The sequence below is a fragment of the Chiloscyllium punctatum genome, chromosome 16, assembly GCF_047496795.1.
Source record: "Chiloscyllium punctatum isolate Juve2018m chromosome 16, sChiPun1.3, whole genome shotgun sequence".
NCBI classification, from domain to species: Eukaryota; Metazoa; Chordata; class Chondrichthyes; order Orectolobiformes; family Hemiscylliidae; genus Chiloscyllium; species Chiloscyllium punctatum.
In genome coordinates this window covers 33215314-33239298 of record NC_092754.1, presented here as the reverse complement: position 1 = coordinate 33239298, position 23985 = coordinate 33215314, and the positions used below count along the sequence as shown (strand labels likewise).

The 23985-nt window shown below is 56.7% G+C and overlaps 1 protein-coding gene across 1 annotated transcript in view; it reads left to right on the top strand.

Annotated features, from left to right (window-relative positions):
* The first annotated feature begins 2749 nt into the window (after nt 1-2749).
* LOC140487143 (CTD nuclear envelope phosphatase 1-like) overlaps nt 2750-23985 on the top strand; it is a 55418-nt gene continuing 34182 nt past the window's right edge. The window contains exon 1 of the mRNA XM_072586705.1: nt 2750-3190. Within this exon, the coding sequence (XP_072442806.1) occupies nt 3089-3190 (102 nt within the window). The 5' untranslated portion in view covers nt 2750-3088. The remainder of the gene's footprint in view (nt 3191-23985) is intronic.

Here is a 23985-nt window from a genome sequence, read left to right as displayed (position 1 = left end):
TTTTTGATGCCATTTGCAAATCTGACTGTTGTAACTTCCATGCCTGCATCCAAGTCACTAATATAGATTGTAAATTGTTGGGGTCTGAGGACCAAACCCTGTGGCACCCCAGTGGTTACAGCTTGCCAACCATTACAGAAGACCCACTTATCTGGACTCTCTGGTTTCTGTTGGTTAGCCAATCCTCTATCCAAACAAATATAATAGTATTAACCCTGTGTAATCTCACTTTATGTACTAATCTTTTGAGCAGCACCTTATGAAATGCCTTCTCGAGGTCTAGATTTACTGTATCAACAGGACTCCCATTTACCATTCAGCTTGTTACATCTTTAAATAACTATAGCCAATTATTCAAAACAAGAATGATCTAAAAAGAGAGAGATTTAAAGAGATCCAAGTGCTCAGGTACATAATTCGTCGAAGTTTGCATCACATATAGATAGGGTGGTTAAGAAGGTATTTAGCATGCTGGCCTTTATTGCTCAGACCTTTGAGTACAGGAGTTGGCATGCTATATTGAGGTTGTACAGGACATTGGTGAGGCCTCTTCTGGAGTACTGATTGCAGTTCTGGTTGCCCTGTATAGGAAAGATATTTTTAAACTGGAGCGGATTCAAAAGAGATATTCCAGGATGTTGCCATGGTTTGAGTTGTAAGGCATGGTTGGACAGGCTGGGATTTTTATCACATGAGAGTAGGAGGTGTAGGGTGACCATATTGAGGTTATAAAATCATGAAGGATATAGATAAGGTGAATGGCAAGTCTTTTCTCTAGATTGGGTGAGTTCAAATCTGGGGGACATATTTTTAAGGTGACAGGAGAAAGATTTAAAAAAAACACGAGGGGCATTTTCTTTCAACAAGGAGTGGTTCATGTGTGGAAGGAAATTCTAGAGGAAGTGGTGGATGTGGGTATAGTTACAACTTAAAAGACATTTGGATAAATACATGAATAGGAAATTTTGGAGCGATATGGGCCAAGCACAGGCAGGTGGAACTGGTTTAGTTTGGGATTATGGTCAGCATAGACTGGGCTGTTTCTGTGCTGTATGACTCTATGACTTTAACTTACTCTTCATAAAACTGTGATGAATCTTATGGATTGTGTTTTTATGTTATCTACAACTTCCTTCTTTAGTCATGGATGGATTCCCGCCTCCCCACCCCTTTGTCAGGTATTGCTTGCTCCAGAAGTGGAAGGTGGTGGTGTAGTGGTATTGTGAGTGGACCGGGAAGCTGGAGTGCCAGGCTAACATTCGGAGGATAAGGTTGTCAGTTTGAATCCTAAATTCTGTGAGTCTCAAGAATTAGAGGCCTGTGACCAGTGGAGTGCCACAAGGATCGGTGCTGGGACTTCTACTTTTTGTCATTTACATAAATGATTTAGACGCGAGCATAAGAGGTACAGTTAGTAAGTTTGCAGATGACACCAAAATTGGAGGTGTAGTGGACAGCGAAGATGGTTACCTCAGATTACAACAGGATCTGGGCCAGATGAGCCAACCGGCTGAGAAGTGGCAGATGGAGTTTAATTCAAATAAATGCGAGGTGCTGCATTTTGGGAAAGCAAATCTTAGCAGGATTTATACACTTAATGGTAAGGTCCTACGGAGTGTTGCTGAACAAAGAGACCTTAGAGTGCAGGTTCATAGCTCCTTGAAAGTGGAGTCGCAGATAGATTGGATAGTGAAGAAGGCATTTGGTATGCTGTCCTTTATTGGTCAGAGTATTGAGATCAGGAGTTGGAAGGTCATGTTGCGGCTGTACAGGACATTAGTTAAGCCACTGTTGGAATATTGTGTGCAATTCTGGTTTCCTTCCTATCGGAAAGATGTTGTGAAACTTGAAAGAGTTCAGAAAAGATTTACAAGCATGTAGCCAGGGTTGGAGGATTTGAGCTATAGGGAGAGGCTGAACAGGCTGGGGCTGTTTTCCCTGCAGCGTCGGAGGCTGAGGGGTGACCTTATAGAGGTTAACAAAATGATGAGGGGCATGGATAGGATAAATAGACAAAGTCTTTTCCCTGGGGTCGGGGAGTCCAGAACTAGAGGGCATAGGTTTAGGGTGAGAGGGGAAAGATATAAAAGAGACCTAAGAGGGTGGTACGTGTATGGAATGAGCTGCCAGAGGAAGAAGTGGAGGCTGGTACAATTGCAACATTTAAGAGGCATTTGGATGGGTATATGAATAGGAAGATTTTGGAGGGTTATGGGCCAGATGCTGGCGGTTGGGATATCTGGTCGGCATGGACGGGTTGGACCGAAGGGTCTATTTCCTTGCTGTACATCTCTGTGTCTCTAATTGAAAGAGATAACCTGATTATAATAACATCGCCAATGTCACAAACCTACTGTCCTTTACGGAAAGAAGTCTGCTCTCTCTACCTGGCATGATGTTGGTGGAGTGAGACCACATTAAATAAACCATAGTATAATTGAGAGAACTACTTCATATAAGCACAAGGATGTCAACTGTGACTGCCATATATGGCAGTATAAATGCATAATAAAGTGTTACTTAGTTGAAGTCTAGTCCTGAAGACAGTTCTTGTTGTTGCCTTGACCTTTGTCAGTCTGAAAAGAAACCAAACTGAGTGTGTCATCAAACCACATGATAAAGGAGAATTCTATAAAAAGAGACTAATATTTTCAATAGGTGACATTAATTCTGCTTCTCTATGATGTGATACTGAGTATTTTAGCTTGTTTTTGTTTCCACTGATAGTAAAATTGCATTATGAATGAAACTTTAAACACACAGAGCAGAGTGCAGTGGGCTTGAGCATCATGTCCCAGCTGGAATGGAACAACCTGCAATGAGTTTGTGGGGAAGGAGCTGCTGGGATGTGTCTTTCTCTGAGTGAGAGCCTGGGCTGGCGCTGGGAGGCTGTCGGCCGACATTAAGTCGACGTTACCTTTAAGAGACTTTGCCTTGAAGTGAAGATGGCGGCGGGGGATCGCGAGCTGGAGCCCGGGGCGGTCGGAGGAGCTTGCAGCCGGCTCCGGGCCTAGGGCAGGGCAGGCCGGGGGGTGGGGGACGCTCCCTATAACCCCCTACCCCCCCCCCTAACCCGGGCCCCGGCACCATGTTCGGGAAATACTGCCTGATGGGGCTCCGCAGCTTCGTGTGGCTCGCGGTGAAGGTGTGGAGCGTCTGTGTGGAGGCGGCCCGGAGACAAGTGAGGGCGGTGAGTGAGGGGGGGGGGGGGAGGGGGCGGTGAGTGAGGGGGGGGGGGAGGGGGCGGTGAGTGAGGGGGGGGGGGGGGGAGGGGGCGGTGAGTGAGGTGGGGGGGGAGGGGGCGGTGAGTGAGGGGGCGGTGAGTGAGGGTGGGGGGAGGGGGCGGTGAGTGAGGGGGGAGGGGGAGGGGGCGGTGAGTGAGGGGGGGGGGGGGAGGGGGCGGTGAGTGAGGGGGGGGGGGGAGGGGGCGGTGAGTGAGGGGGGGGGGGAGGGGGCGGTGAGTGAGGGGGGGGGAGGGGGCGGTGAGTGAGGGGGGGGGAGGGGGTGGTGAGTGAGGGGGGGGAGAGAGAGTGGGGGGGGGGAGGGGGCGGTGAGTGAGGGGGGGGGAGAGAGAGTGAGGGGGGGGGAGGGGGCGGTGAGTGAGGGGGGGGGGAGAGAGAGTGAGGGGGGGGGAGGGGGGCGGTGAGTGAGGGGGGGAGAGAGAGTGAGGGGGGGGAGGGGGGCGGTGAGTGAGGGGGGGGGAGAGAGAGTGAGGGGGGGGGAGGGGGGCGGTGAGTGAGGGGGGGAGAGAGAGTAGGGGGGGGAGGGGGCGGTGAGTGAGGGGGGGGAGAGAGAGTGAGGGGGGGGGAGGGGGGCGGTGAGTGAGGGGGGGAGAGAGAGTGAGGGGGGGGGGAGGGGGCGGTGAGTGAGGGGGGGGGGAGGGGGCGGTGAGTGAGGGGGGGGAGGGGGCGGTGAGTGAGGGGGGGGAGGGGGCGGTGAGAGGGGGGGGGGAGGGGGCGGTGAGTGAGGGGGGGGAGGGGGCGGTGAGTGAGGGGGGGGAGAGAGAGTGAGGGGGGGGGAGGGGGCGGTGAGTGAGGGGGGGAGAGAGAGTGAGGGGGGGGAGGGGGGCGGTGAGTGAGGGGGGGGGAGGGGGCGGTGAGTGAGGGGGGGGGAGGGGGGCGGTGAGTGAGGGGGGGGGGAGGGGGCGGTGAGTGAGGGGGGGGGAGGGGGCGGTGAGTGAGGGGGGGGGAGGGGGCGGTGAGTGAGGGGGGGGAGGGGGGGAGAGAGTGGGGGGGGGAGGGGGGGAGAGAGTGAGGGGGGGGGGAGGGGGGGAGAGAGTGAGGGGGGGGGAGGGGGGGAGAGTGAGGGGGGGGAGGGGGGAGAGAGTGAGGGGGGGGGGGAGGGGGGAGAGAGTGAGGGGGGGGGAGGGGGGGGAGAGAGTGAGGGGGGGGAGGGGGGGAGAGAGTGAGGGGGGGGGAGGGGGGGAGAGAGTGAGGGGGGGGGAGGGGGGGAGAGAGTGAGGGGGGGGGAGGGGGGAGAGAGTGAGGGGGGGGGGAGGGGGGGAGAGAGTGAGGGGGGGGGAGGGGGGAGAGAGTGAGGGGGGGGGAGGGGGGGAGAGAGTGAGGGGGGGGGAGGGGGGAGAGAGTGAGGGGGGGGGAGGGGGGGAGAGAGTGAGGGGGGGGGAGGGGGGAGAGAGTGAGGGGGGGGGAGGGGGGGAGAGAGTGAGGGGGGGGGGAGGGGGGAGAGAGTGAGGGGGGGGGAGGGGGGGAGAGAGTGAGGGGGGGGGAGGGGGGAGAGAGTGAGGGGGGGGGAGGGGGGGAGAGAGTGAGGGGGGGGGAGGGGGGAGAGAGTGAGGGGGGGGGAGGGGGGGGAGAGAGTGAGGGGGGGGAGGGGGGAGAGAGTGAGGGGGGGGAGGGGGGAGAGAGTGAGGGGGGGGGGAGGGGGGAGAGAGTGAGGGGGGGGGAGGGGGGGAGAGAGAGTGAGGGGGGGGGGAGGGGGGGAGAGAGTGAGGGGGGGGGAGGGGGGGAGAGAGTGAGGGGGGGGGGAGGGGGGGAGAGAGTGAGGGGGGGGGGAGGGGGGAGAGAGTGAGGGGGGGGGGAGGGGGGGAGAGAGTGAGGGGGGGGGGGAGGGGGGGAGAGAGTGAGGGGGGGGGAGGGGGGGGAGTGAGGAGGGGGGGGAGGGGGGGAGAGAGTGAGGGGGGGAGAGAGTGAGGGGGGGGGAGGGGGGGGAGAGAGTGAGGGGGGGGGAGGGGGGGAGAGAGTGAGGGGGGGGGAGGGGGGGAGAGAGTGAGTGGGGGGGGGGAGGAGGGCGGTGAGTGAGGGGGGGGAGGAGGGCGGTGAGTGAGGGGGGGGGAGGAGGGCGGTGAGTGAGGGGTGAGGGGGGGGGAGGACGGTGAGTGAGGGGTGAGGGGGGGGGAGGACGGTGAGTGAGGGGTGAGGGGGGGGGAGGACGGTGAGTGAGGGGTGAGGGGGGGGAGGGCGGTGAGGGGGGGGGAGGGCGGTGAGTGAGGGGTGAGGGGGGGGGGAGGGCGGTGAGTGAGGGGTGAGGGGGGGGAGGGGGGTGAGGGGGGGGGGGAGGGCGGTGAGTGAGGGGTGAGGGGGGGGAGGGCGGTGAGGGGTGGGGAGGGCGGTGGGGGGGGGGAGGGCGGTGAGTGGGGGGGGGGTGCGGTGAGTGAGGGGGGGGGGGGGTGCGGTGAGTGAGGGGGGGGGAGGGGGGCGGTGAGTGAGGGGGGGGAGGGGGGCGGTGAGGGAGGGGGGGCGGTGAGGGAGGGGGGGGCGGTGAGGGAGGGGGGGGGGGAGGGGGGCGGTGAGGGAGGGGGGGGCGGTGAGTGAGGGGGGGGGGAGGGGGGGGGGAGGGGGGCGGTGAGTAAGGGGGGAGGGGGAGGGGGGCGGGGAGGGGGAGGGGGGCGGTGAGGGAGGGGGGGGCGGTGAGTGAGGGGGGAGGGGGGCGGTGAGTGAGGGGGAGGGGGTGGGGGCGGTGGGGGAGGGGGGCGGAGGGGGAGGGGGCGGTGAGTGAGGGGGGGGAGGGGGCGGTGAGTGAGGGGGGGGTGGAGGGGGAGGGGGTGGGGGCGGAGGGGGTGGGGGCGGTGGGGGAGGGGGGCGGAGGGGGAGGGGGCGGTGAGTGAGGGGGGGGAGGGGGGCGGTGAGTGAGGGGGGGAGGGGGGCGGTGAGTGAGGGGGGAGGGGGAAGGGGGCGGTGAGTGCGGGGGGGAGGGGGCGGTGAGTGAGGGGGAAGGGGGCGGTGAGTGAGGGGGGGAAGGGGGCGGTGAGTGAGGGGGGGAAGGGGATGGTGAGTGAGTGAGGGGGGGAAGGGGGCGGTGAGTGGGGGGGGAAGGGGACGGTGAGTGAGTGGGGAGGGGGTGGGGACGGTGAGTGAGTGGGGAGGGGGTGGGGGCGGTGAGTGAGGGGGGGAGGGGGGCGGTGAGTGGGGAGGGGCAGGGGGCGGTGAGTGAGGGGGGAGGGGAGGTGAGGGGGGGAGGGGCAGTGACTGAGGGGGGGAAGGGGCGGTGAGTGAGGGGGGATGGGGGGAGGTGAGGGGGGAAGGGGTGGTGAGTGAGGGGGGATGGGGGGAGGTGAGGGGGGAAGGGGTGGTGAGTGAGGGGGGAGGGGGGGAGGTGAGGGGGGAAGGGGCGGTGAGTCGTGGGGGAGGTGAGGGGGGAAGGGGCGGTGAGTGAGGGGGGAGGTGAGAGGGGGTAGTGGCGGTGACTGAGAGGGGGAAGGTGCGGTGAGTAAGGGGGGGGTGTGGGGGGGTAGGGGCCGTGAGTGAGGGCGGAGGTGAGAGGGGGAAGGGGCAGTGACTGAGGGGGGGATGGGGCGGTGCGTAAGGGGGGAGGTGAGGGGGGGAAGGGGCAGTGAGTGAGGAGGGGGGAGGGGAGGGGGGGAAGGGGCAGTGAGAGGGGAGGGGAGGGGGGGAAGGGGCAGTGAGTGAGGAGGGGGGAGGGGAGGGGTGGAAGGGGCAGTGACTGAGGCGGGAGGTGAGGGGGGAAGGGGCGGTGAGTGAGGGGGGAGGTGAGGGGGGTTAGTGGCGGTGACTGAGGCGGGAGGTGAGGGGGGGAATGGGCAGTGACTGAGGGGGGAGGTGAGGGGGGTTAGTGGCGGTGACTGAGGCGGGAGGTGAGGGGGGGAAGGGGCAGTGACTGAGGGGGGGAAGGGGCGGTGAGTAAGGGGGGAGGTGTGGAGGGGAAGGGGCGGTGACTGAGGCGGGAGGTGAGGGGGGGAAGGGGCGGTGACTGAGGCGGGAGGTGAGGGGGGGGGAAGGGGCAGTGACTGAGGGGGGGAAGGGGCGGTGAGTGAGGGGGGAGGTGAGGGGGGGGAGGGGCGGTGAGTGAGGGGGGAGGGGCGGTGAGTGAGGGGGGAGGTGAGGGGGGGGGAAGGGGCGGTGAGTGAGGGGGGAGGTGAGGGGGGGAAGGGGCGGTGGGTGAGGGGGGGAAGGGGCGGTGGGTGAGGGGGGGAAGGGGCGGTGAGTGAGGGGGGAGGTGAGGGGGGGAAGGGGCGGTGAGTGAGGGGGGAGGTGAGGGGGGGAAGGGGCGGTGAGTGAGGGGGGAGGTGAGGGGGGGGAAGGGGCGGTGAGTGAGGGGGGGAGGTGAGGGGGGGAAGGGGCGGTGAGTGAGGGGGGAGGTGAGGGGGGGAAGGGGCGGTGAGTGAGGGGGGAGGTGAGGGGGGGAAGGGGCGGTGAGTGAGGGGGGAGGTGAGGGGGGGAAGGGGCGGTGAGTGAGGGGGGAGGTGAGGGGGGGAAGGGGCGGTGAGTGAGGGGGGAGGTGAGGGGGGGAAGGGGCGGTGAGTGAGGGGGGGAGGTGAGGGGGGGAAGGGGCGGTGAGTGAGGGGGGAGGTGAGGGGGGGAAGGGGCGGTGAGTGAGGGGGGAGGTGAGGGGGGGAAGGGGCGGTGAGTGAGGGGGGAGGTGAGGGGGGGGAAGGGGCGGTGAGTGAGGGGGGAGGTGAGGGGGGGAAGGGGCGGTGAGTGAGGGGGGAGGTGAGGGGGGGGAAGGGGCGGTGAGTGAGGGGGGAGGTGAGGGGGGGAAGGGGCGGTGAGTGAGGGGGGAGGTGAGGGGGGGAAGGGGCGGTGAGTGAGGGGGGAGGTGAGGGGGGGAAGGGGCGGTGAGTGAGGGGGGAGGTGAGGGGGGGAAGGGGCGGTGAGTGAGGGGGGAGGTGAGGGGGGGAAGGGGCGGTGAGTGAGGGGGGAGGTGAGGGGGGGAAGGGGCGGTGAGTGAGGGGGGAGGTGAGGGGGGGAAGGGGCGGTGAGTGAGGGGGGAGGTGAGGGGGGGAAGGGGCGGTGAGTGAGGGGGGAGGTGAGGGGGGGAAGGGGCGGTGAGTGAGGGGGGAGGTGAGGGGGGGAAGGGGCGGTGAGTGAGGGGGGAGGTGAGGGGGGGAAGGGGCGGTGAGTGAGGGGGGAGGTGAGGGGGGGAAGGGGCGGTGAGTGAGGGGGGAGGTGAGGGGGGGAAGGGGCGGTGAGTGAGGGGGGAGGTGAGGGGGGGAAGGGGCGGTGAGTGAGGGGGGAGGTGAGGGGGGGAAGGGGCGGTGAGTGAGGGGGGAAAGGGGCGGTGAGTGAGGGGGGAGGTGAGGGGGGGAAGGGGCGGTGAGTGAGGGGGGAGGTGAGGGGGGGAAGGGGCGGTGAGTGAGGGGGGGGGTGAGGGGGGGAAGGGGCGGTGAGTGAGGGGGGAGGTGAGGGGGGGAAGGGGCGGTGAGTGAGGGGGAGGTGAGGGGGGGAAGGGGCGGTGAGTGAGGGGGGAGGTGAGGGGGGGAAGGGGCGGTGAGTGAGGGGGGAGGTGAGGGGGGGAAGGGGCGGTGAGTGAGGGGGGAGGTGAGGGGGGGAAGGGGCGGTGAGTGAGGGGGGAGGTGAGGGGGGGAAGGGGCGGTGAGTGAGGGGGGAGGTGAGGGGGGGAAGGGGCGGTGACTGAGGCGTGAGGTGAGGGGGGGGAGGGGGGGGAAGGGGCGGTAAATGAGGGGGGGAAGGGGCGGTAAATGAGGGGGGGGAGTTGGGGGGGAAGGGGTAGTGAGTGAGGGGGGGAAGGGGCGGTAAATGAGGGGGGGAGTTGGGGGGGAAGGGGTAGTGAGTGAGGGGGGGAAGGGGCGGTAAATGAGGGGGGGAGTTGGGGGGGAAGGGGTAGTGAGTGAGGGGGGGAAGGGGCGGTGAGTGAGGGGGCAGGAGAGGGGGGGAAGGGGCGGTGCGTGAGGGGGTGGTGAGGGGTGAGGTGAGTGGGGGAAGGGGCGGTGAGTGAGGGGGTAGGTGAGGGGGGGAAGGGGCGGTGAGTAAGGGGGGGGTGTGGGGGGGAAGGGGCCGTGAGTGAGGGCGGAGGTGAGAGGGGGAAGGGGCAGTGACTGAGGGGGGGATGGGGCGGTGCGTAAGGGGGGAGGTGAGGGGGGGAAGGGGCGGTGACTGAGGAGGGGGGAGGTGAGGGGGGGAAGGGGCGGTGACTGAGGAGGGGGGAGGGGAGGGGGGGAAGGGGCGGTGACTGAGGAGGGGGGAGGGGAGGGGGGGAAGGGGCGGTGACTGAGGAGGGGGGAGGGGAGGGGGGGAAGGGGCGGTGACTGAGGAGGGGGGAGGGGAGGGGTGGAAGGGGCGGTGACTGAGGCGGGAGGTGAGGGGGGAAGGGGCGGTGAGTGAGGGGGGAGGTGAGGGGGGTTAGTGGTGGTGACTGAGGCGGGAGTTGAGGGGGGGACGGGGCAGTGACTGAGGGGGGAGGTGAGGGGGGTTAGTGGCGGTGACTGAGGCGGGAGGTGAGGGGGGGTAGGGGCAGTGACTGAGGGGGGGAAGGGGCGGTGAGTAAGGGGGGAGGTGTGGAGGGGAAGGGGCGGTGACTGAGGCGGGAGGTGAGGGGGGGAAGGGGCGGTGACTGAGGCGGGAGGTGAGGGGGGGGAAGGGGCAGTGACTGAGGGGGGGAAGGGGCGGGGGGGAAGGGGCGGTGAGTGAGGGGGGAGGTGGGGGGGGGAAGGGGCGGTGAGTGAGGGGGGAGGTGAGGGGGGGAAGGGGCGGTGAGTGAGGGGGGAGGTGAGGGGGGGGGAAGGGGCGGTGAGTGAGGGGGGAGGTGAGGGGGGGGAAGGGGCGGTGAGTGAGGGGGGGAGGTGAGGGGGGGAAGGGGCGGTGAGTGAGGGGGGGAGGTGAGGGGGGGAAGGGGCGGTGAGTGAGGGGGGAGGTGAGGGGGGGTAGGGGCGGTGAGTGAGGGGGGAGGTGAGGGGGGGAAGGGCGGTGAGTGAGGGGGGAGGTGAGGAGGAGAAGGGGCGGTGACTGAGGAGGGAGGTGAGGGGGGGAAGGGGCGGTGACTGAGGCGTGAGGTGAGGGGGGGGAAGGGGCGGTAAGTGAGGGGGGGAAGGGGCGGTAAGTGAGGGGGGGAAGGGGCGGTAAATGAGGGGGGGGAAGGGGCGGTAAATGAGGGGGGGAAGGGGCGGTAAATGAGGGGGGGAAGGGGCGGTAAATGAGGGGGGGGAAGGGGCGGTAAATGAGGGGGGGAAGGGGCGGTAAATGAGGGGGGGAAGGGGCGGTAAATGAGGGGGGGGAGTTGGGGGGGAAGGGGTAGTGAGGGAGGGGGTAAGGGGCGGTGAGTGAGGGGGCAGGAGAGGGGGGGAAGGGGCGGTGCGTGAGGGGGTGGTGAGGGGGGAGGTGAGTGGGGGAAGGGGCGGTGAGTGAGGGGGTAGGTGAGGGGGGGAAGGGGCGGTAAGTAAGGGGGGAGGTGTGGGGTGAAGGGGCCGTGAGTGAGGGCGGAGGTGAGAGGGGGATGGGGAGGTGAGGGGGGGAAGGGGCGGTGACTGAGGCGGGAGGTGAGGGGGGAAGGGGCGGTGACTGAGGCGGGAGGTGAGGGGGGGAAGGGGCGGTGAGTGAGGGAGGGGGGAGGGGGCAGTTAGGAGGGGGAGGGGGCTTGTCAGTGAGGCTGGGGGGGAGGGGGCGGGGAGTGAGGCTGGGGGGGAGGGGGCGGGGAGTGAGGCTGGGGGGGAGGGGGCGGGGAGTGAGGCTGGGGGGGAGGGGGCGGGGAGTGAGGCTGGGGGGGAGGGGGCGGGGAGTGAGGCTGGGGGGGAGGGGGCGGGGAGTGAGGCTGGGGGGGAGGGGGGCGGGGAGTGAGGCTGGGGGGGAGGGGGCGGGGAGTGAGGCTGGGGGGGAGGGGGCGGGGAGTGAGGCTGGGGGGGAGGGGGGCGGGGAGTGAGGCTGGGGGGGAGGGGCGGGGAGTGAGGCTGGGGGGGAGGGGGCGGGGAGTGAGGCTGGGGGGGGAGGGGGCGGGGAGTGAGGCTGGGGGGGAGGGGGCGGGGAGTGAGGCTGGGGGGGAGGGGGCGGGGAGTGAGGCTGGGGGGGAGGGGGCGGGGAGTGAGGCTGGGGGGGAGGGGGCGGGGAGTGAGGCTGGGGGGGAGGGGGGCGGGGAGTGAGGCTGGGGGGGAGGGGGCGGGGAGTGAGGCTGGGGGGGAGGGGGCGGGGAGTGAGGCTGGGGGGGAGGGGGCGGGGAGTGAGGCTGGGGGGGAGGGGGCGGGGAGTGAGGCTGGGGGGGAGGGGGCGGGGAGTGAGGCTGGGGGGGAGGGGGCGGGGAGTGAGGCTGGGGGGGAGGGGGCGGGGAGTGAGGCTGGGGGGGGAGGGGGGCGGGGAGTGAGGCTGGGGGGGAGGGGGCGGGGAGTGAGGCTGGGGGGGAGGGGGCGGGGAGTGAGGCTGGGGGGGAGGGGGCGGGGAGTGAGGCTGGGGGGGAGGGGGCGGGGAGTGAGGCTGGGGGGGAGGGGGCGGGGAGTGAGGCTGGGGGGGAGGGGGCGGGGAGTGAGGCTGGGGGGGAGGGGGCGGGGAGTGAGGCTGGGGGGGAGGGGGCGGGGAGTGAGGCTGGGGGGGAGGGGGCGGGAGTGAGGCTGGGGGGGAGGGGGCGGGGAGTGAGGCTGGGGGGGAGGGGGCGGGGAGTGAGGCTGGGGGGGAGGGGGCGGGGAGTGAGGCTGGGGGGGAGGGGGCGGGGAGTGAGGCTGGGGGGGAGGGGGCGGGGAGTGAGGCTGGGGGGGAGGGGGGCGGGGAGTGAGGCTGGGGGGGAGGGGGCGGGGAGTGAGGCTGGGGGGGAGGGGGCGGGGAGTGAGGCTGGGGGGGAGGGGGCGGGGAGTGAGGCTGGGGGGGAGGGGGGCGGGGAGTGAGGCTGGGGGGGAGGGGGCGGGGAGTGAGGCTGGGGGGGAGAGGGGGGAGGGGGCGGGGAGTGAGGAGGCGGTGAGGGGGGGCGGTGAGGAGCGGTGGCCGGGCGGTGAGTGACGGTGGGGGAGGGGGCGGTGAGTGACGGTGGGGAGGGGGGCGGTGAGTGACGGTGGGAGGGGGGCGGTGAGTGAGGGGGCCGGGGGGCGGTGAGGTGGGGGGGAGGGTGCGGTGAGTGAGGCTGGGGGGAGGGGGCGGTGGGTGAGGAGGGGGGAGGGGCCGGTGAGTGAGGAGGCGGGGGAGGGGTGAGGAGGGGGGCGGTGAGGAGCGGTGGCCGGGCGGTGAGTGACGGTGGGGAGGGGGCGGTGAGTGAGGGGGACGGGGGCGGTGAGGTGGGGGGAGGGTGCGGTGAGTGAGGCTGGGGGGAGGGGGCGGTGAGTGAGGAGGGGGGAGGGGCCGGTGAGTGAGGAGGCGGGGGAGGGGTGAGGAGGGGGGCGGTGAGGAGCGGTGGCCGGGTGGTGAGTGACGGTGGGGAGGGGGCGGTGAGTGACGGTGGGGAGGGGGCGGTGAGTGAGGGGGCCGGGGGCAGTGAGGTGGGGGGAGGGTGCGGTGAGTGAGGGAGGTGTGGCGTGGTGTGTGAGGAGGTGTGGCGGGGCGGTGAGGGGGTAAGGAGGGGGCAGTGAGTGAGGGGCGAGAGGGCGGTGTGTGAGGAGGGGGCGAAGGGGCAGTGAGTGAGGAGGGGGCGGCAAGTGAGTGCGGGGAGTCGTTGATTGCGTGCGGGGGGGGTCGGTGCATGCAGGGGGGGGCGGTGAGTGAGTGAGGAGGGGGCGGCGAGTGGGGGGGGCAGTTGGTGAGTGAGGGGGAGCGGTTGGTGAGGGGGTTGCGGCGAGTGAGTACGGGACGGCGGTGAGTGAGTGTGTGTGGCGGCGAGTGAGGGAGGGCTCACAGTGAGTGAGTGGAGGGGGGGCAGTGAATGAGTCATCGGGGCGGTGAGGAGTGATGGGGGGTGGTGTGCGAGGGGTCGCAGTGAGTGAGTGGGGGCACGGTGAGTGAGGGGGGGTGGTGAGTGAGTGAGGGGTCACGGCGAGTGCGGGGGCGGTGAGTGAGGGAGACGGTGACTGAGTGAGGGGAGGCGGTCAGTGAGTGGGGGTGCGGTGCATTGGGGGTGGTGGTTGAATGAGGGGGATGCGGTGAGTGAGTGAGGGGGGTTCGGTTAGTGAGTGGTGGGGCGGTGCGTCGGGGGGCAGTGAGTGGGGGGCGGTGTGTGAGTGGGGGGGCGGTGGGTTGGGGAGGGCGGTGATTGAGTTGGGGGGCGGCGAGTGAGTGAGGGGGGACGGTGAGTGAGTGAGGGGGGTGCGGTGAGTGAGTGAGGGGGGTGCGGTTAGTGAGTGGAGGGGCGGTGCGTCGGGGGGCAGTGAGTGGGGGCGGTGTGTTGAGTGGGGGGCAGGCGAGCGAGTGGGGGGGCGGTGGGTTGGGGAGGGCGGTGATTGAGTGGGTGGGTGGTGAGTGAGTTGGGGGCGGCGAGTGAGTGAGGGGGGACGGTGAGTGAGTGAGTGGAGGGTGCGGTGAGTGACTGGGGGGTTGGTGAGAAGAGGGGCGGTGAGTGAGTGGGGCGGGGGAGTGGTGTGTGGGGGGGTGGTGATGAGTGAGTGGAGGGGAGGTTAGCTGAGTGAGTGGGGAGGCGGTGGGTGCGTGAGGGTTGGGCGGTGAGTGAGTGGAGGGGTGGCGGGTGAGTGTGTGAGGGGCAGCGGTTAGTGAGTGGGGGTGGCGGTGAGTGGGTGAGGGGGCGCGGTGAGTGTGAGGCGGGCAGTGCGTCAGTGGGGTGGGTGGTGAGTGGGGGTGAGCGGTGAGTGGAGGCAGGGTGTGAGTGGGGGACGGTGGTGATTGAGTGAGGGGGCGGTGATTGAGTGAGTGGGGGCGGTGAGTGAGGGCAGGCGGTGAGTAAAGGGGGTTGGTGAGTGAGGGGGTGCGGTGAGTGACTGGGGGGTTGGTGCGAAGGGGGGTGGTGAGTGGGTGCAGGGAGCCGGTGATTGAGTGAGTGGGGGTGCGGTGAGTGAGTGAGTGGGGGTGGTGAGTGAATGGGGGAGTCATTGTGGTGTGTGGGGGGGGGCAAGGTGATGAGGGTGTGAGGGGTTATGAAGAAGAGTGGAGCTTTGGGGAGAGGAGACTGTAGGGGGATCAAGGTGGTGAGTCGGGTTCATGTGAGTGGGACAGTTTGGGGGTGTTGAGGGGATGAGGTGTAAGGGGTATGTGGTATGTGTGGAAGGTACAGCATGGGGAGAGAAGATGGCAAGGAAGGTCTAGGGGACGGAGGAAGGTGTGCAAGGTTGAGCAAAGAGTCGGAGGGAAGATGGCAGTGGAAGGGGAGAACCAGTGATAGGGGGAGCAATACGAGAATAAAAGAGTTGGGGAACCACAGGGGCAAGTAGAAGTGGAGTAGCTTGGGGTCAGGACAAATGGGAAAGTCAAAATGCAGGAGTGATACAAAAAAGGAAGAAAGTTTTAAGTAGCAAGGGGAAAGGGATGGACAAAGATGGATGGGTGAATTTAAGTTACCAAATTTTCAGAACTGTTCTTTAAATTTTGAGGTTGTTTTGATTTGTGTAATACTGAGGTGATGTGGTCTTTGTTACATCTACCAAACATGTGGACAGTGCAACTTGAAGAAATTCACAAGATCATTTTGGAGCTGGGATGTAATTGTCAATCTTGCCTTCTCCAACCAGAATGATCCTGAAGTCTTTACATTACAATTTGATAGTAATTTTTCAATTGCTGAAGAGATGTTTCTGCCCATTACTTTAAGTGCCATCTATTTTTTGTATTGACCTCACTTCCTGTTTTGCAATGATGATTTTGCTTAAATCTGAGCAATTGTTCCACTCAATTCAGTTTTTCTTTCTGGAGATTTAGTCAGTGTTATATTCATGTCGAACAACTTCTGGAATGTTCCCTGGAATGACTAAAGAGGCCCTTTTCTTTACTTGTTTCATTATTTGAACCTCTCAGATGAAGGATAGTCTTTGAGTTCTCAATAGAGCCATAGAGTAATAGGGATGTACAGCACGGAAATAGACCCTTCGATCCAACTTGTCCATGCCAAGCAGATATGCGAACCCAATCCAGTCCCATTTACAAGCACTTGACCCAAATCCCCCTCAACCCATTTGTTAAACCCATCCAGATGCCTTTAAAATGCTGTAATTGTACCAGCCTCTACCAGCTCCTCTGGTAGCTCATTCCATACATGCAGCACCTTGTAAGCCAGAGAGAACTAGCCATTTGGATACAGAACTGGCTCGAAGGTAAAAGACAGCGGGTGGTGGTGGAGGGTTGCTTTTCACACTGGAGGCCTATGACCAGTGGTGAGCCACAAGGATAGGTGCTGGGTCCACTACTTTTCGTCACCTATGTAAACAGATGTAAGTTTGCTCACTGAGCTTGGAAGGTTTGTTTTCAGATGTTTCATCACCACACTAGGTAACATAATCAGTGAGCCTCTGGTAAAGCATTGGTGGTATGGCCCACTTGTTATTTGTGTTGAGGTTCCTTGGGTTGATGATGTCATTTCCTGTTTTTTGTGGGGGTGGTAAATGGGATCCAAGTTAATGTGTTTGTTGATATGCCATGGAATGCCATGCTTCCAGGAATTCTCGTGCGTGTTGCTGTTTGGCTTGTCTGAGGATGGATGTGTTGCTCCAGTCAAAGGAAATCAGAGCAGGACTTATACACTTAATGGCAAAGTTGTTTGAATGTTCTTGTGATGTGGTGTTTGGAATACAGTTTGGGCACTAAAGTCTGATCACCTATGATTTGTGATGGCTTAGCAATATGGTTTTGAAGTCTATTGACATTAATTGAACTTCAATTGCTAATTGAATAGTTTCAATTGGCATGAATTCATGTAAAACTCCCTTATCTCACTTTTTAGATCAAAATCAATCTAAACATTATGGCATAGACAGAGAACACAGGGGGTTAATACCTTCAACATATTGTCTAGCTATCACCATTATTAACAGCTAACCTGAGAATGCAACTAGAAAAAGGTTTTGTGATTTACACATGAAAGAAATGAAACTATCACGGTATTCAAACAGATGAAAGACTTTAACAGACAATCAATTTTTCAGTGTATAATTTCAGTTACATCACACTGTAAATTTTTGCTATAAATTCTGTGTGTTAGGATTGAGCCCTCCATTATCACCTGATGAGGGAGCGATGCTCTGAAAGCTAGTGTGCTTCCAATTAAACCTCTTGTACTATAACCTGGTGTTGTGTGATTTTTAACTATGTATAAAAATACTTCAGTATTTCTTGAGTTGTCCTGATCAGCGCAAAAAAAAAGATGTGGCAAACTGCCTATTCTTTTATTTGGTGGAGTGGCACGAAGTGAAAGTGGGACACGAGGTAGATTTTGCAATTCTGCTCGCTTAGTGACTGCAGCTTCTGTTGCCACATGGACCTGAAAACACCTCGATTCTGTATTGAATAAAATAACTAACTGTTTGGTGGGTGGTGAGTGTAGTAATAGGTGGAACCGTGAGTCAGCAGCTAGAAGAGTGGGGCAAAATTGGTTAGGAAATCTAAATATTTTAAATTGAGAGACATTTTAAAAGGTGATGTGACAAGCTGATTAACAAACAAATTTCTAAAGGGAACAGGCGAAGTTCGCATGCACAAGTTGTATGACTGAAACGTCACTAATTTTTTAAAAATCACCAATTATATTTATGACATCTGGTTTTCATTTTAAAAAAAGAATCATTACCCACCTTGTGTGATTTGTTAATGTATAGTCTGCTGAGTTCAAATTACCAGCTATGAGTCATCTATACACTTATGGAGTTGTTTTCTACTGTGCGAGTCGCTGTTTTCAAATTGTTTTTTCAGCAAAAATGAATTGATTTAACCAGAATCAACTGATTCTTGTTCCCTGAAATATGCAAGCCAACTTGCATGGTCTTATCCCTCTAATTTTCCCCTATTTATTGCTTTCAGAGGAGTAAGAGAAGAAGGGAGGTAAGTTTGGCTCATGAAATGATTCTTGAGTGCTGACTGCTGTTAGAGCCACTCATTCTTCTAATGGTGATTTGGAGATGCCGGTGTTGGACTGGGGTGTACAAAGTTAAAAGTCACACAACACCAGGCTATAGTCCAATTCCTCTAATTGTTGTGTTTTGAGCTAAATTTAGCTTCCACTGCCACCATGCCTTTTAAATGCTGCAAGGCACACTTGTCTCCCTGAGCTGCCATTTTATGCAGGAATTAAAAGCTGGGCATGTTAGCTGGAAAATTGAATATTTCTGTTTGAGATTCCCAGGCCAGGTGTAACATGAGTGTTCATTATAAAATACTATAGAATTTCATATAAAATTTATAGCACAGATGCATTACACAATTCAACTCGTGTTGTTAATCCTCCCACAAGCAGACCTAATCCGGCCTCATTGCCCAGTTTCCTTTGATCACCTAACTAACCTGTATTTGGATGTAAACATGGTCTCTATCTCGCTGAAACTCTCATACTTTACAAGCCCTAAGTTTTTTATAAAACGTTTCTTCAGCTTTCTACCTAACATCTTTTGTATTTAAACTTGCTACTATCTGCCCTTGTTTAGATATGTCACTGTCAATAGTCTGTTTAAATTAAAGTTCATTTTTATTGTAATTTTAAATATCCGTCAAAACATTCAATTCTGACACCATTTGTAGTTCATAATTTCAAATTCTGCGCATCCACAATTTTTATGGGTTTACCATTAGCAAGTGTACCTTTTGCTGTCTAGCCTTATCACTCTAGAATTCCCACCTTAAACCTTGCCTTAAAAACATAACCAGTGACCAAGTTGTTGACCAACTGATCTGATTTAGCTCTGAGGCAGGTATGATATTTTCATCATGCTTCTTAGAACAGTGTATTGTTAAAGATGCCAAATGCATTGCAGTGTGTTCTACAGCCCAATTGTTTATGTGTCTGTCTAAATTTGTATTCCATTAACTTATGTCTTCATAGATCAATATTGGTATAGGGATCTGCCATATTGAGAAGTCCAGTTGTGATACTTTTTGTTTCACGGGAATTAAAATAAAACACCAACTTTTCCATTGAGGAATGAAAGAAAGTCAAGGGTTCAGCCTTTATTCTTAGGAAACTGACTAAGCTGTACTGCTTTGTTCGGGTAAATGGGTTTTATGGAATGACTTCTTGGGTGGAAGCAATGTCTTTTGCATTCCTGACTATGCTGTGTTATGATCCCAGCTGACAGACCAGATGCTGGACTGAAAAATAGTTTAATAGAGCAAGCTTTTTTTCATTTAACAGGATGGTGTCTCACTGAAATATAAGCAGGTAATGTTGCAGATTTGTGTAACAATGAAGTTTGCTACTTAAAAAAATTAAGATAAAATAGAATAAACTAAACTATTTACGTGCAACATGCTTAAATATTTTGAAACATTCAATAAAAATGCAGTCTCATTAATCCTAACTGTAACCTCTTACAGCATGGAAATTCCATTGAGAAATTCCTTTTCTTTCCACGTAGGATTTGATTTAACTGTGGCTTCAGTTCCTGCTCAGAAGAATCTGATGGACACTTCACTATATATAGAGCTTAAATTTTCTCAGCTTCAAAAGAGCTTTCTAAATTCTGGAGCTTTTACACTAAACTCCTTACTCTGAGGTAACCTATTTTTAACAATTTTAAATTATCTTTTCCCTTTCTCAGGAACAGCTATCTGACACATCCAGCTTCAGCTAGGACTTCTGAAAACTGCCCACACTGAAAGCTGAGAAAAATCAATTTTCTTTAAGTTATGTTTCTCCTAATCCCCTAAAAATTCCCAACTCTTCTGGAGCGAATAGTAGACTGGCGATTAGGAAAACAAGGGTCTTTTCAGGATAGCAAACTGTAACTAGTGGGGTATCATAATGGGAAAGACTGCAGAACGCTGCAGCAAAGAGGAATTTGGGGTTCCTTGTGCATGAATCATAAAAAGCTAGCATCTGAGTTCAGTGAGTAGTAGGGAAGGCAAGAGGACTACAGGCCGTTCTGGTATAATGCGCATTTTGTTAATGCAAATTCACTATAACATGATTGACGAATAGGGACACTATTTCTAAAGCACGAACTTTTAAAGCGTGATTTTGTTATAACGTAATTCTGGCCCTCATTAGTTTAAATGGTGCTGCTATTATGCGATTATCTTAACAAGGGATTGCACAAGAACGGACCTACCCGTTATGGCAGAACTGACTGTATTCGTCTTTATTTCAAAGAGAATAGTGTATAAAAATACAAAGGTCTTGCTAAAGTTATACCAAGTATTCAGATCACACCAGGAATAGTGTGGACAGTTTTGGTCTCCCTATCTAAGGAAGACAGTCCAGAGACGGCTTATTAGGTTGATTGTTGAGGGTGGAGGCATTTTCTTGAGAGGTTGAGTGGGTTGGGCCTATACTCATTGGTGTTTAGAAAAATGAAAGGTGACTTGATTGAAACATACAAGATTCCTTGGGGACTTCGCAGAGTAGTTGCTGAGAGGTTGTATATCTCTTGTGAGAGAGTTTAGGACCAGGAGGTACAATCTCAGAGAATGTCACCCCAGCTGTACTCCAAGCTGGTAACTGTTTCCATCATAGCATTATATGAAAGCAAGGAGTGAGGAGAGGCCAGTTGGGCCCCTGCTTCCAAGCTTCTTCCAAAGATCCACAAAACTACCCGGTCATATATTCCATCTATAGATTTTATCATTATCTATTTAGAGCAAAATACCTCCTTGTTTTATTCACCAGTATGTAGCTCTAACTCAGAATTATCCTACGCTTAATGTGACTTCTAATGAGTTAACCGTGAAAAGACAAAGAAATGTTAGTGCAGGTCAAATTTAAGGTGGTGTTTGAGGATTAAATTCCTCATTGATATGAACAGTGAGGCCGCTCCTGTTTCATTTTGGTGCCTGGTTCTATTTGTTTTCTGATCTTGTACGAGGAGGGAGTTATTGGGTGCTTTTAGCTTTGTCCAAGTTAGAAGCACAGACCCAATTTGGATTGAAGAGTTTGGTACTCAACCAATTTTGCACGATATTTCTTTAAGTTATGTTCAATCAGTTAAGACAGCAGTAATGGAGGTGATATTTAATTTCAGAGGTTAGGCCACTTTTGGAATTTTGTGTGCAGTTCTGGTCTCTCTCCTATTGGAAGGATGTTGTGAAACAAGGGTTCAGAAAAGATTTTCAAGGATGTTTTCAGAATTGGAGGGTTTGAGCTATAGGCTGGGGTTGTTTTCTCTGGAGTGTCGGAGGCTAAGGGGTAACATTATAGAGGTTTATAACATCATGAGGGGCAATTGATTGGGTAAATATTCAAGGTCTTTTTCCCTGGGATGGGTAGTCCAAAACTAGAGGGCATAGGTTTCAGGTGAGAGGGGAAAGATTTAAAAGCGAACTAAGGGGCAACTATTTCAAGCAGAGGGTGGTGCATGCATGGAATGAGCTATCGGAGGAAGTGGTGGAGGCTTGTACAATTACAACATTTTAAAAGGCAGCTGAATGGCTATATGATTAGGAAGGGTTTAGAAGGATATAGTCTGGGTGCTGGCAAATGGGACTAGATTAGGTTGGGATATCTGATCGGCATGGACGAGTTTGATTGAAGAGTCTGTTTCCCTGCTGTATGTCTCTGTGACTCTGTACCCAGAGTTCAACAATTCTGTAGATGCTTATTATTCTCTTTGCTCCATGGCTTACATACAGGAGATGAGTGGTAAATCATTCAATCCCACAAGCCTGCTCCACCACTCAACAGGGTCATGCTTGCTTTGTTTGTTTCTAATTTCACAATTCCAGCTACCCTCGATCGTCTTTGGTTTCATAGATTTTTGTGAAGCAATCTACTCCTCTCTTTTAAAAATATTGAAAGACCCCGCCTCAACAGCCTTTGGGGACAGAGAGGTCCAAAGTCTGTTAACTCTGAGAAAGCAATTCTCCTCATCTGTGACCCGAAAGAACAACCCTGAATTTCAAATCAGTCAAAGAGATGTACAGCATGGAAACAGACCCTTCGATCCATGCCGACCAGATATCCCAACCCAATCTAGTCCCACCTGCCAGCACCCGGCCCATATCCCTCCAAACTCTTCCTATTCGTATACCCAGTCAAATGCCTTTTAAATGTTGCAATTATACCAGCCTCCACCACTTCCTCTGGCAGCTCATTCCATACACGTACCACCCTCTGCATGAAAAAGTTGCCCCTTAGGTCCCTTTTATATCTTTCCCCTCTCACCTTAAACCCAGCCCTTTGGTTCTGGACTCCTCAACCCCAGGGAAAAAGCTTTGCCTATTTACCCTATCCATGCCCCTCACAATTTTGTAAACCTCTATAAGGTCACCACTCAGCCTCCGACGCTATAGTGAAAACAGCCCCAGCTTGTTCAGCGTCTCCTATAGCTCAAATCTTCCAACCCTGGCAACATGCTTGCAAATCTTTTCTGAACCCTTTCAAGTTTCACAACATCTTTCCGATAGGGAGGAGACCAGAATTGCGTGCAATATTCCAACAGTGGCCTGACAAATGTCCTGTACAGCGGCAACATGACCTCCCAAATCCTGTGCTCCATACTCTGACCAATAAAGGAAAGCATACCAAACGCATTCTTCACCATCCTATCTACCTGCGACTCCACTTTCAAGGTGCTTTGAACCTGCACTCCAAGGTCTCTTTGTTTCAAAACACTCCCCAGGACCTTACCATTAAGTGTATAAGTCCTGCCAAGATTTGCTTTCCCAAAATACAACACCTCGCATTTATCTGAATTAAACTCCATCTGCCACTTCTCAGCCCACTGGCCCATCTAATCAAGATCCTGTTGTAATTTGAGGTAACCACCTTTGCTATCTACTACACCTCCAATGTTGGTGTCATCTGCAAACTTACTAACTATACCTCTTGTGCTTATGTCCAAATCATTTATATAAATTACAAAAAGTAGTGGAACAAGCTTTGATCCTTGTGGCACTCCACTGGTCACAGGCCTGCACTCTGGAAAAACAACCCTCCACCACCACCCTCTGTTTGAGCCAGTTCTGTATCCAAATGGCTAGTTTTCCCTGTATTCTGTGAGATCTAACCTTGCTAACCAGTCTCCCATGGGGAACCTTGTCGAATGCCTTACTGAAGTCTGTATAGATCACATCTACCGCTCTGCCCTTATCAATCTTCTTTGTTACTGCTTCAAAAAACTCAGTCAAGTTTGTGAGACATGATTTCCCACACACAAAGCCATGTTGACTATCCTTAATCAGTCCTTGCCTTTCCAAATACATGTACATCCTGTCCCTCAGGATTCCCTCCAATAACTTGCCCACCACCGAGGTCAGGCTCACTGGTCTATAGTTCCCTGGCTTGTCCTTACCACCCTTCTTAAACAGTGACACCATGTTAACCAACCTCCAGTCTTCTGGCATCTCACCTGTGGCTATCGATGATACAAATATCTCAGCAAGAGGCCCAGCAATCACTTCTCTAGCTTCCCACAGAGTTCTCGGGTACACCTGATCAGGTCCTGGGGATTTATCCACCTTTAACCATTTCAAAACATCCAGCACTTCCTCCTCTGTAATATGAATATTTTGCAAGGTGTCACCATCTATTTCCAAACATTATATATCTTCCATATCCTTTTCCACAGTAAATACTGATGCAAAATACTTGTTCAGTATCTCCCCTCCTTAAAAACATTTAAACATACAAGGTATTCTCTGACAATATGAACCCAAGCTCATATTGCTTAAGGATGACGTGTTTGTTTGTAATCTTACTTTTCATATCAGTACAAGTCTTAAAATTACAAAATTATAAAACTACTTAAGTGTAAGTTTTACAGAGCTATAAATGTCAAAGTTACAGATGCCACTCAACAGCTACAGAGCGGGTGGGAATGAAAGAAAATGACAAATTTAATTATCTTTCCATGTACTAACAACCTCTGAAAAGGAGAAAGTCGGAATTGCATCAGGATAATTCAGTCATTGTCCTAATCACAAAGCACAGAGCCACTCACTAAATGACTAATTCTCTGAAGACAGCTCCTAGTCAGTTAGTGACTAAACAAATGCCAAGGTAGGTTCTTCATAGAATCCTCGAACCTGATCTCCACCTTCCCCTTACACTCACCCCTGAACTCCAAACACATTGCTGCTGCCTCCTGGACACTGCCATTGGAAACGAGCAATTCTGGTTGCAGCATTACTCCCACAGTCCAGCCTATCCTTCCTCCGGTCCCTCCAATCTGTCCCTTGGGTCTGCCATATCTTGGCTAGGAAGGTGGAAAATAAATCAGGCTGACCTCTCCTTATGTATGTTGATGTTCAGAGGTATTTGAGTGTACAAGGGGCACAATGTATGCATTAGGCACCTACAGCAAATAATTAGGAAGGCAAATGGCACATTGGCCTTTATTGCAATGGGATTGGAATAAAGAACAAAGAAGCTGCTACATTTAAACAGGTCTTTGGTGAGATCAGATTTGGTATAGGGTTAGTCTCCCATTTAAAGAATGGATAGATTTGCGTTAGAGGCTGAATTGCAAAGGCTCACAGCATTGTTCCCAAGGGTTGTCTCATGAAGAAAAGTTGAGTAAATTGGCTGTCTACACATTTGAGTTTAGAAGAATGAGATGATTGCATTCAAACATATGAGATTCTGAAGATGCTGGACAAAATAGACTCTGAGGGTATGGTTCCACTGATTGGGAATCTGAAACTTGGAGGCCTGGTCTTTGAATAAGAGGCTGATTGTTTAATACTGAGATGAGGAGAAATTTCTTCATTTAATTGTGAATCTTTGGAATTTCTCCTCAATGTTTGTGAAATCCCGATAGTTGAATATCGTTAAAGCTGAGAAATCTTTGGAGAATCAATGAATCAAGGGACTGGTGGGATACGGGCACGTGTGAAAATGGTGTTG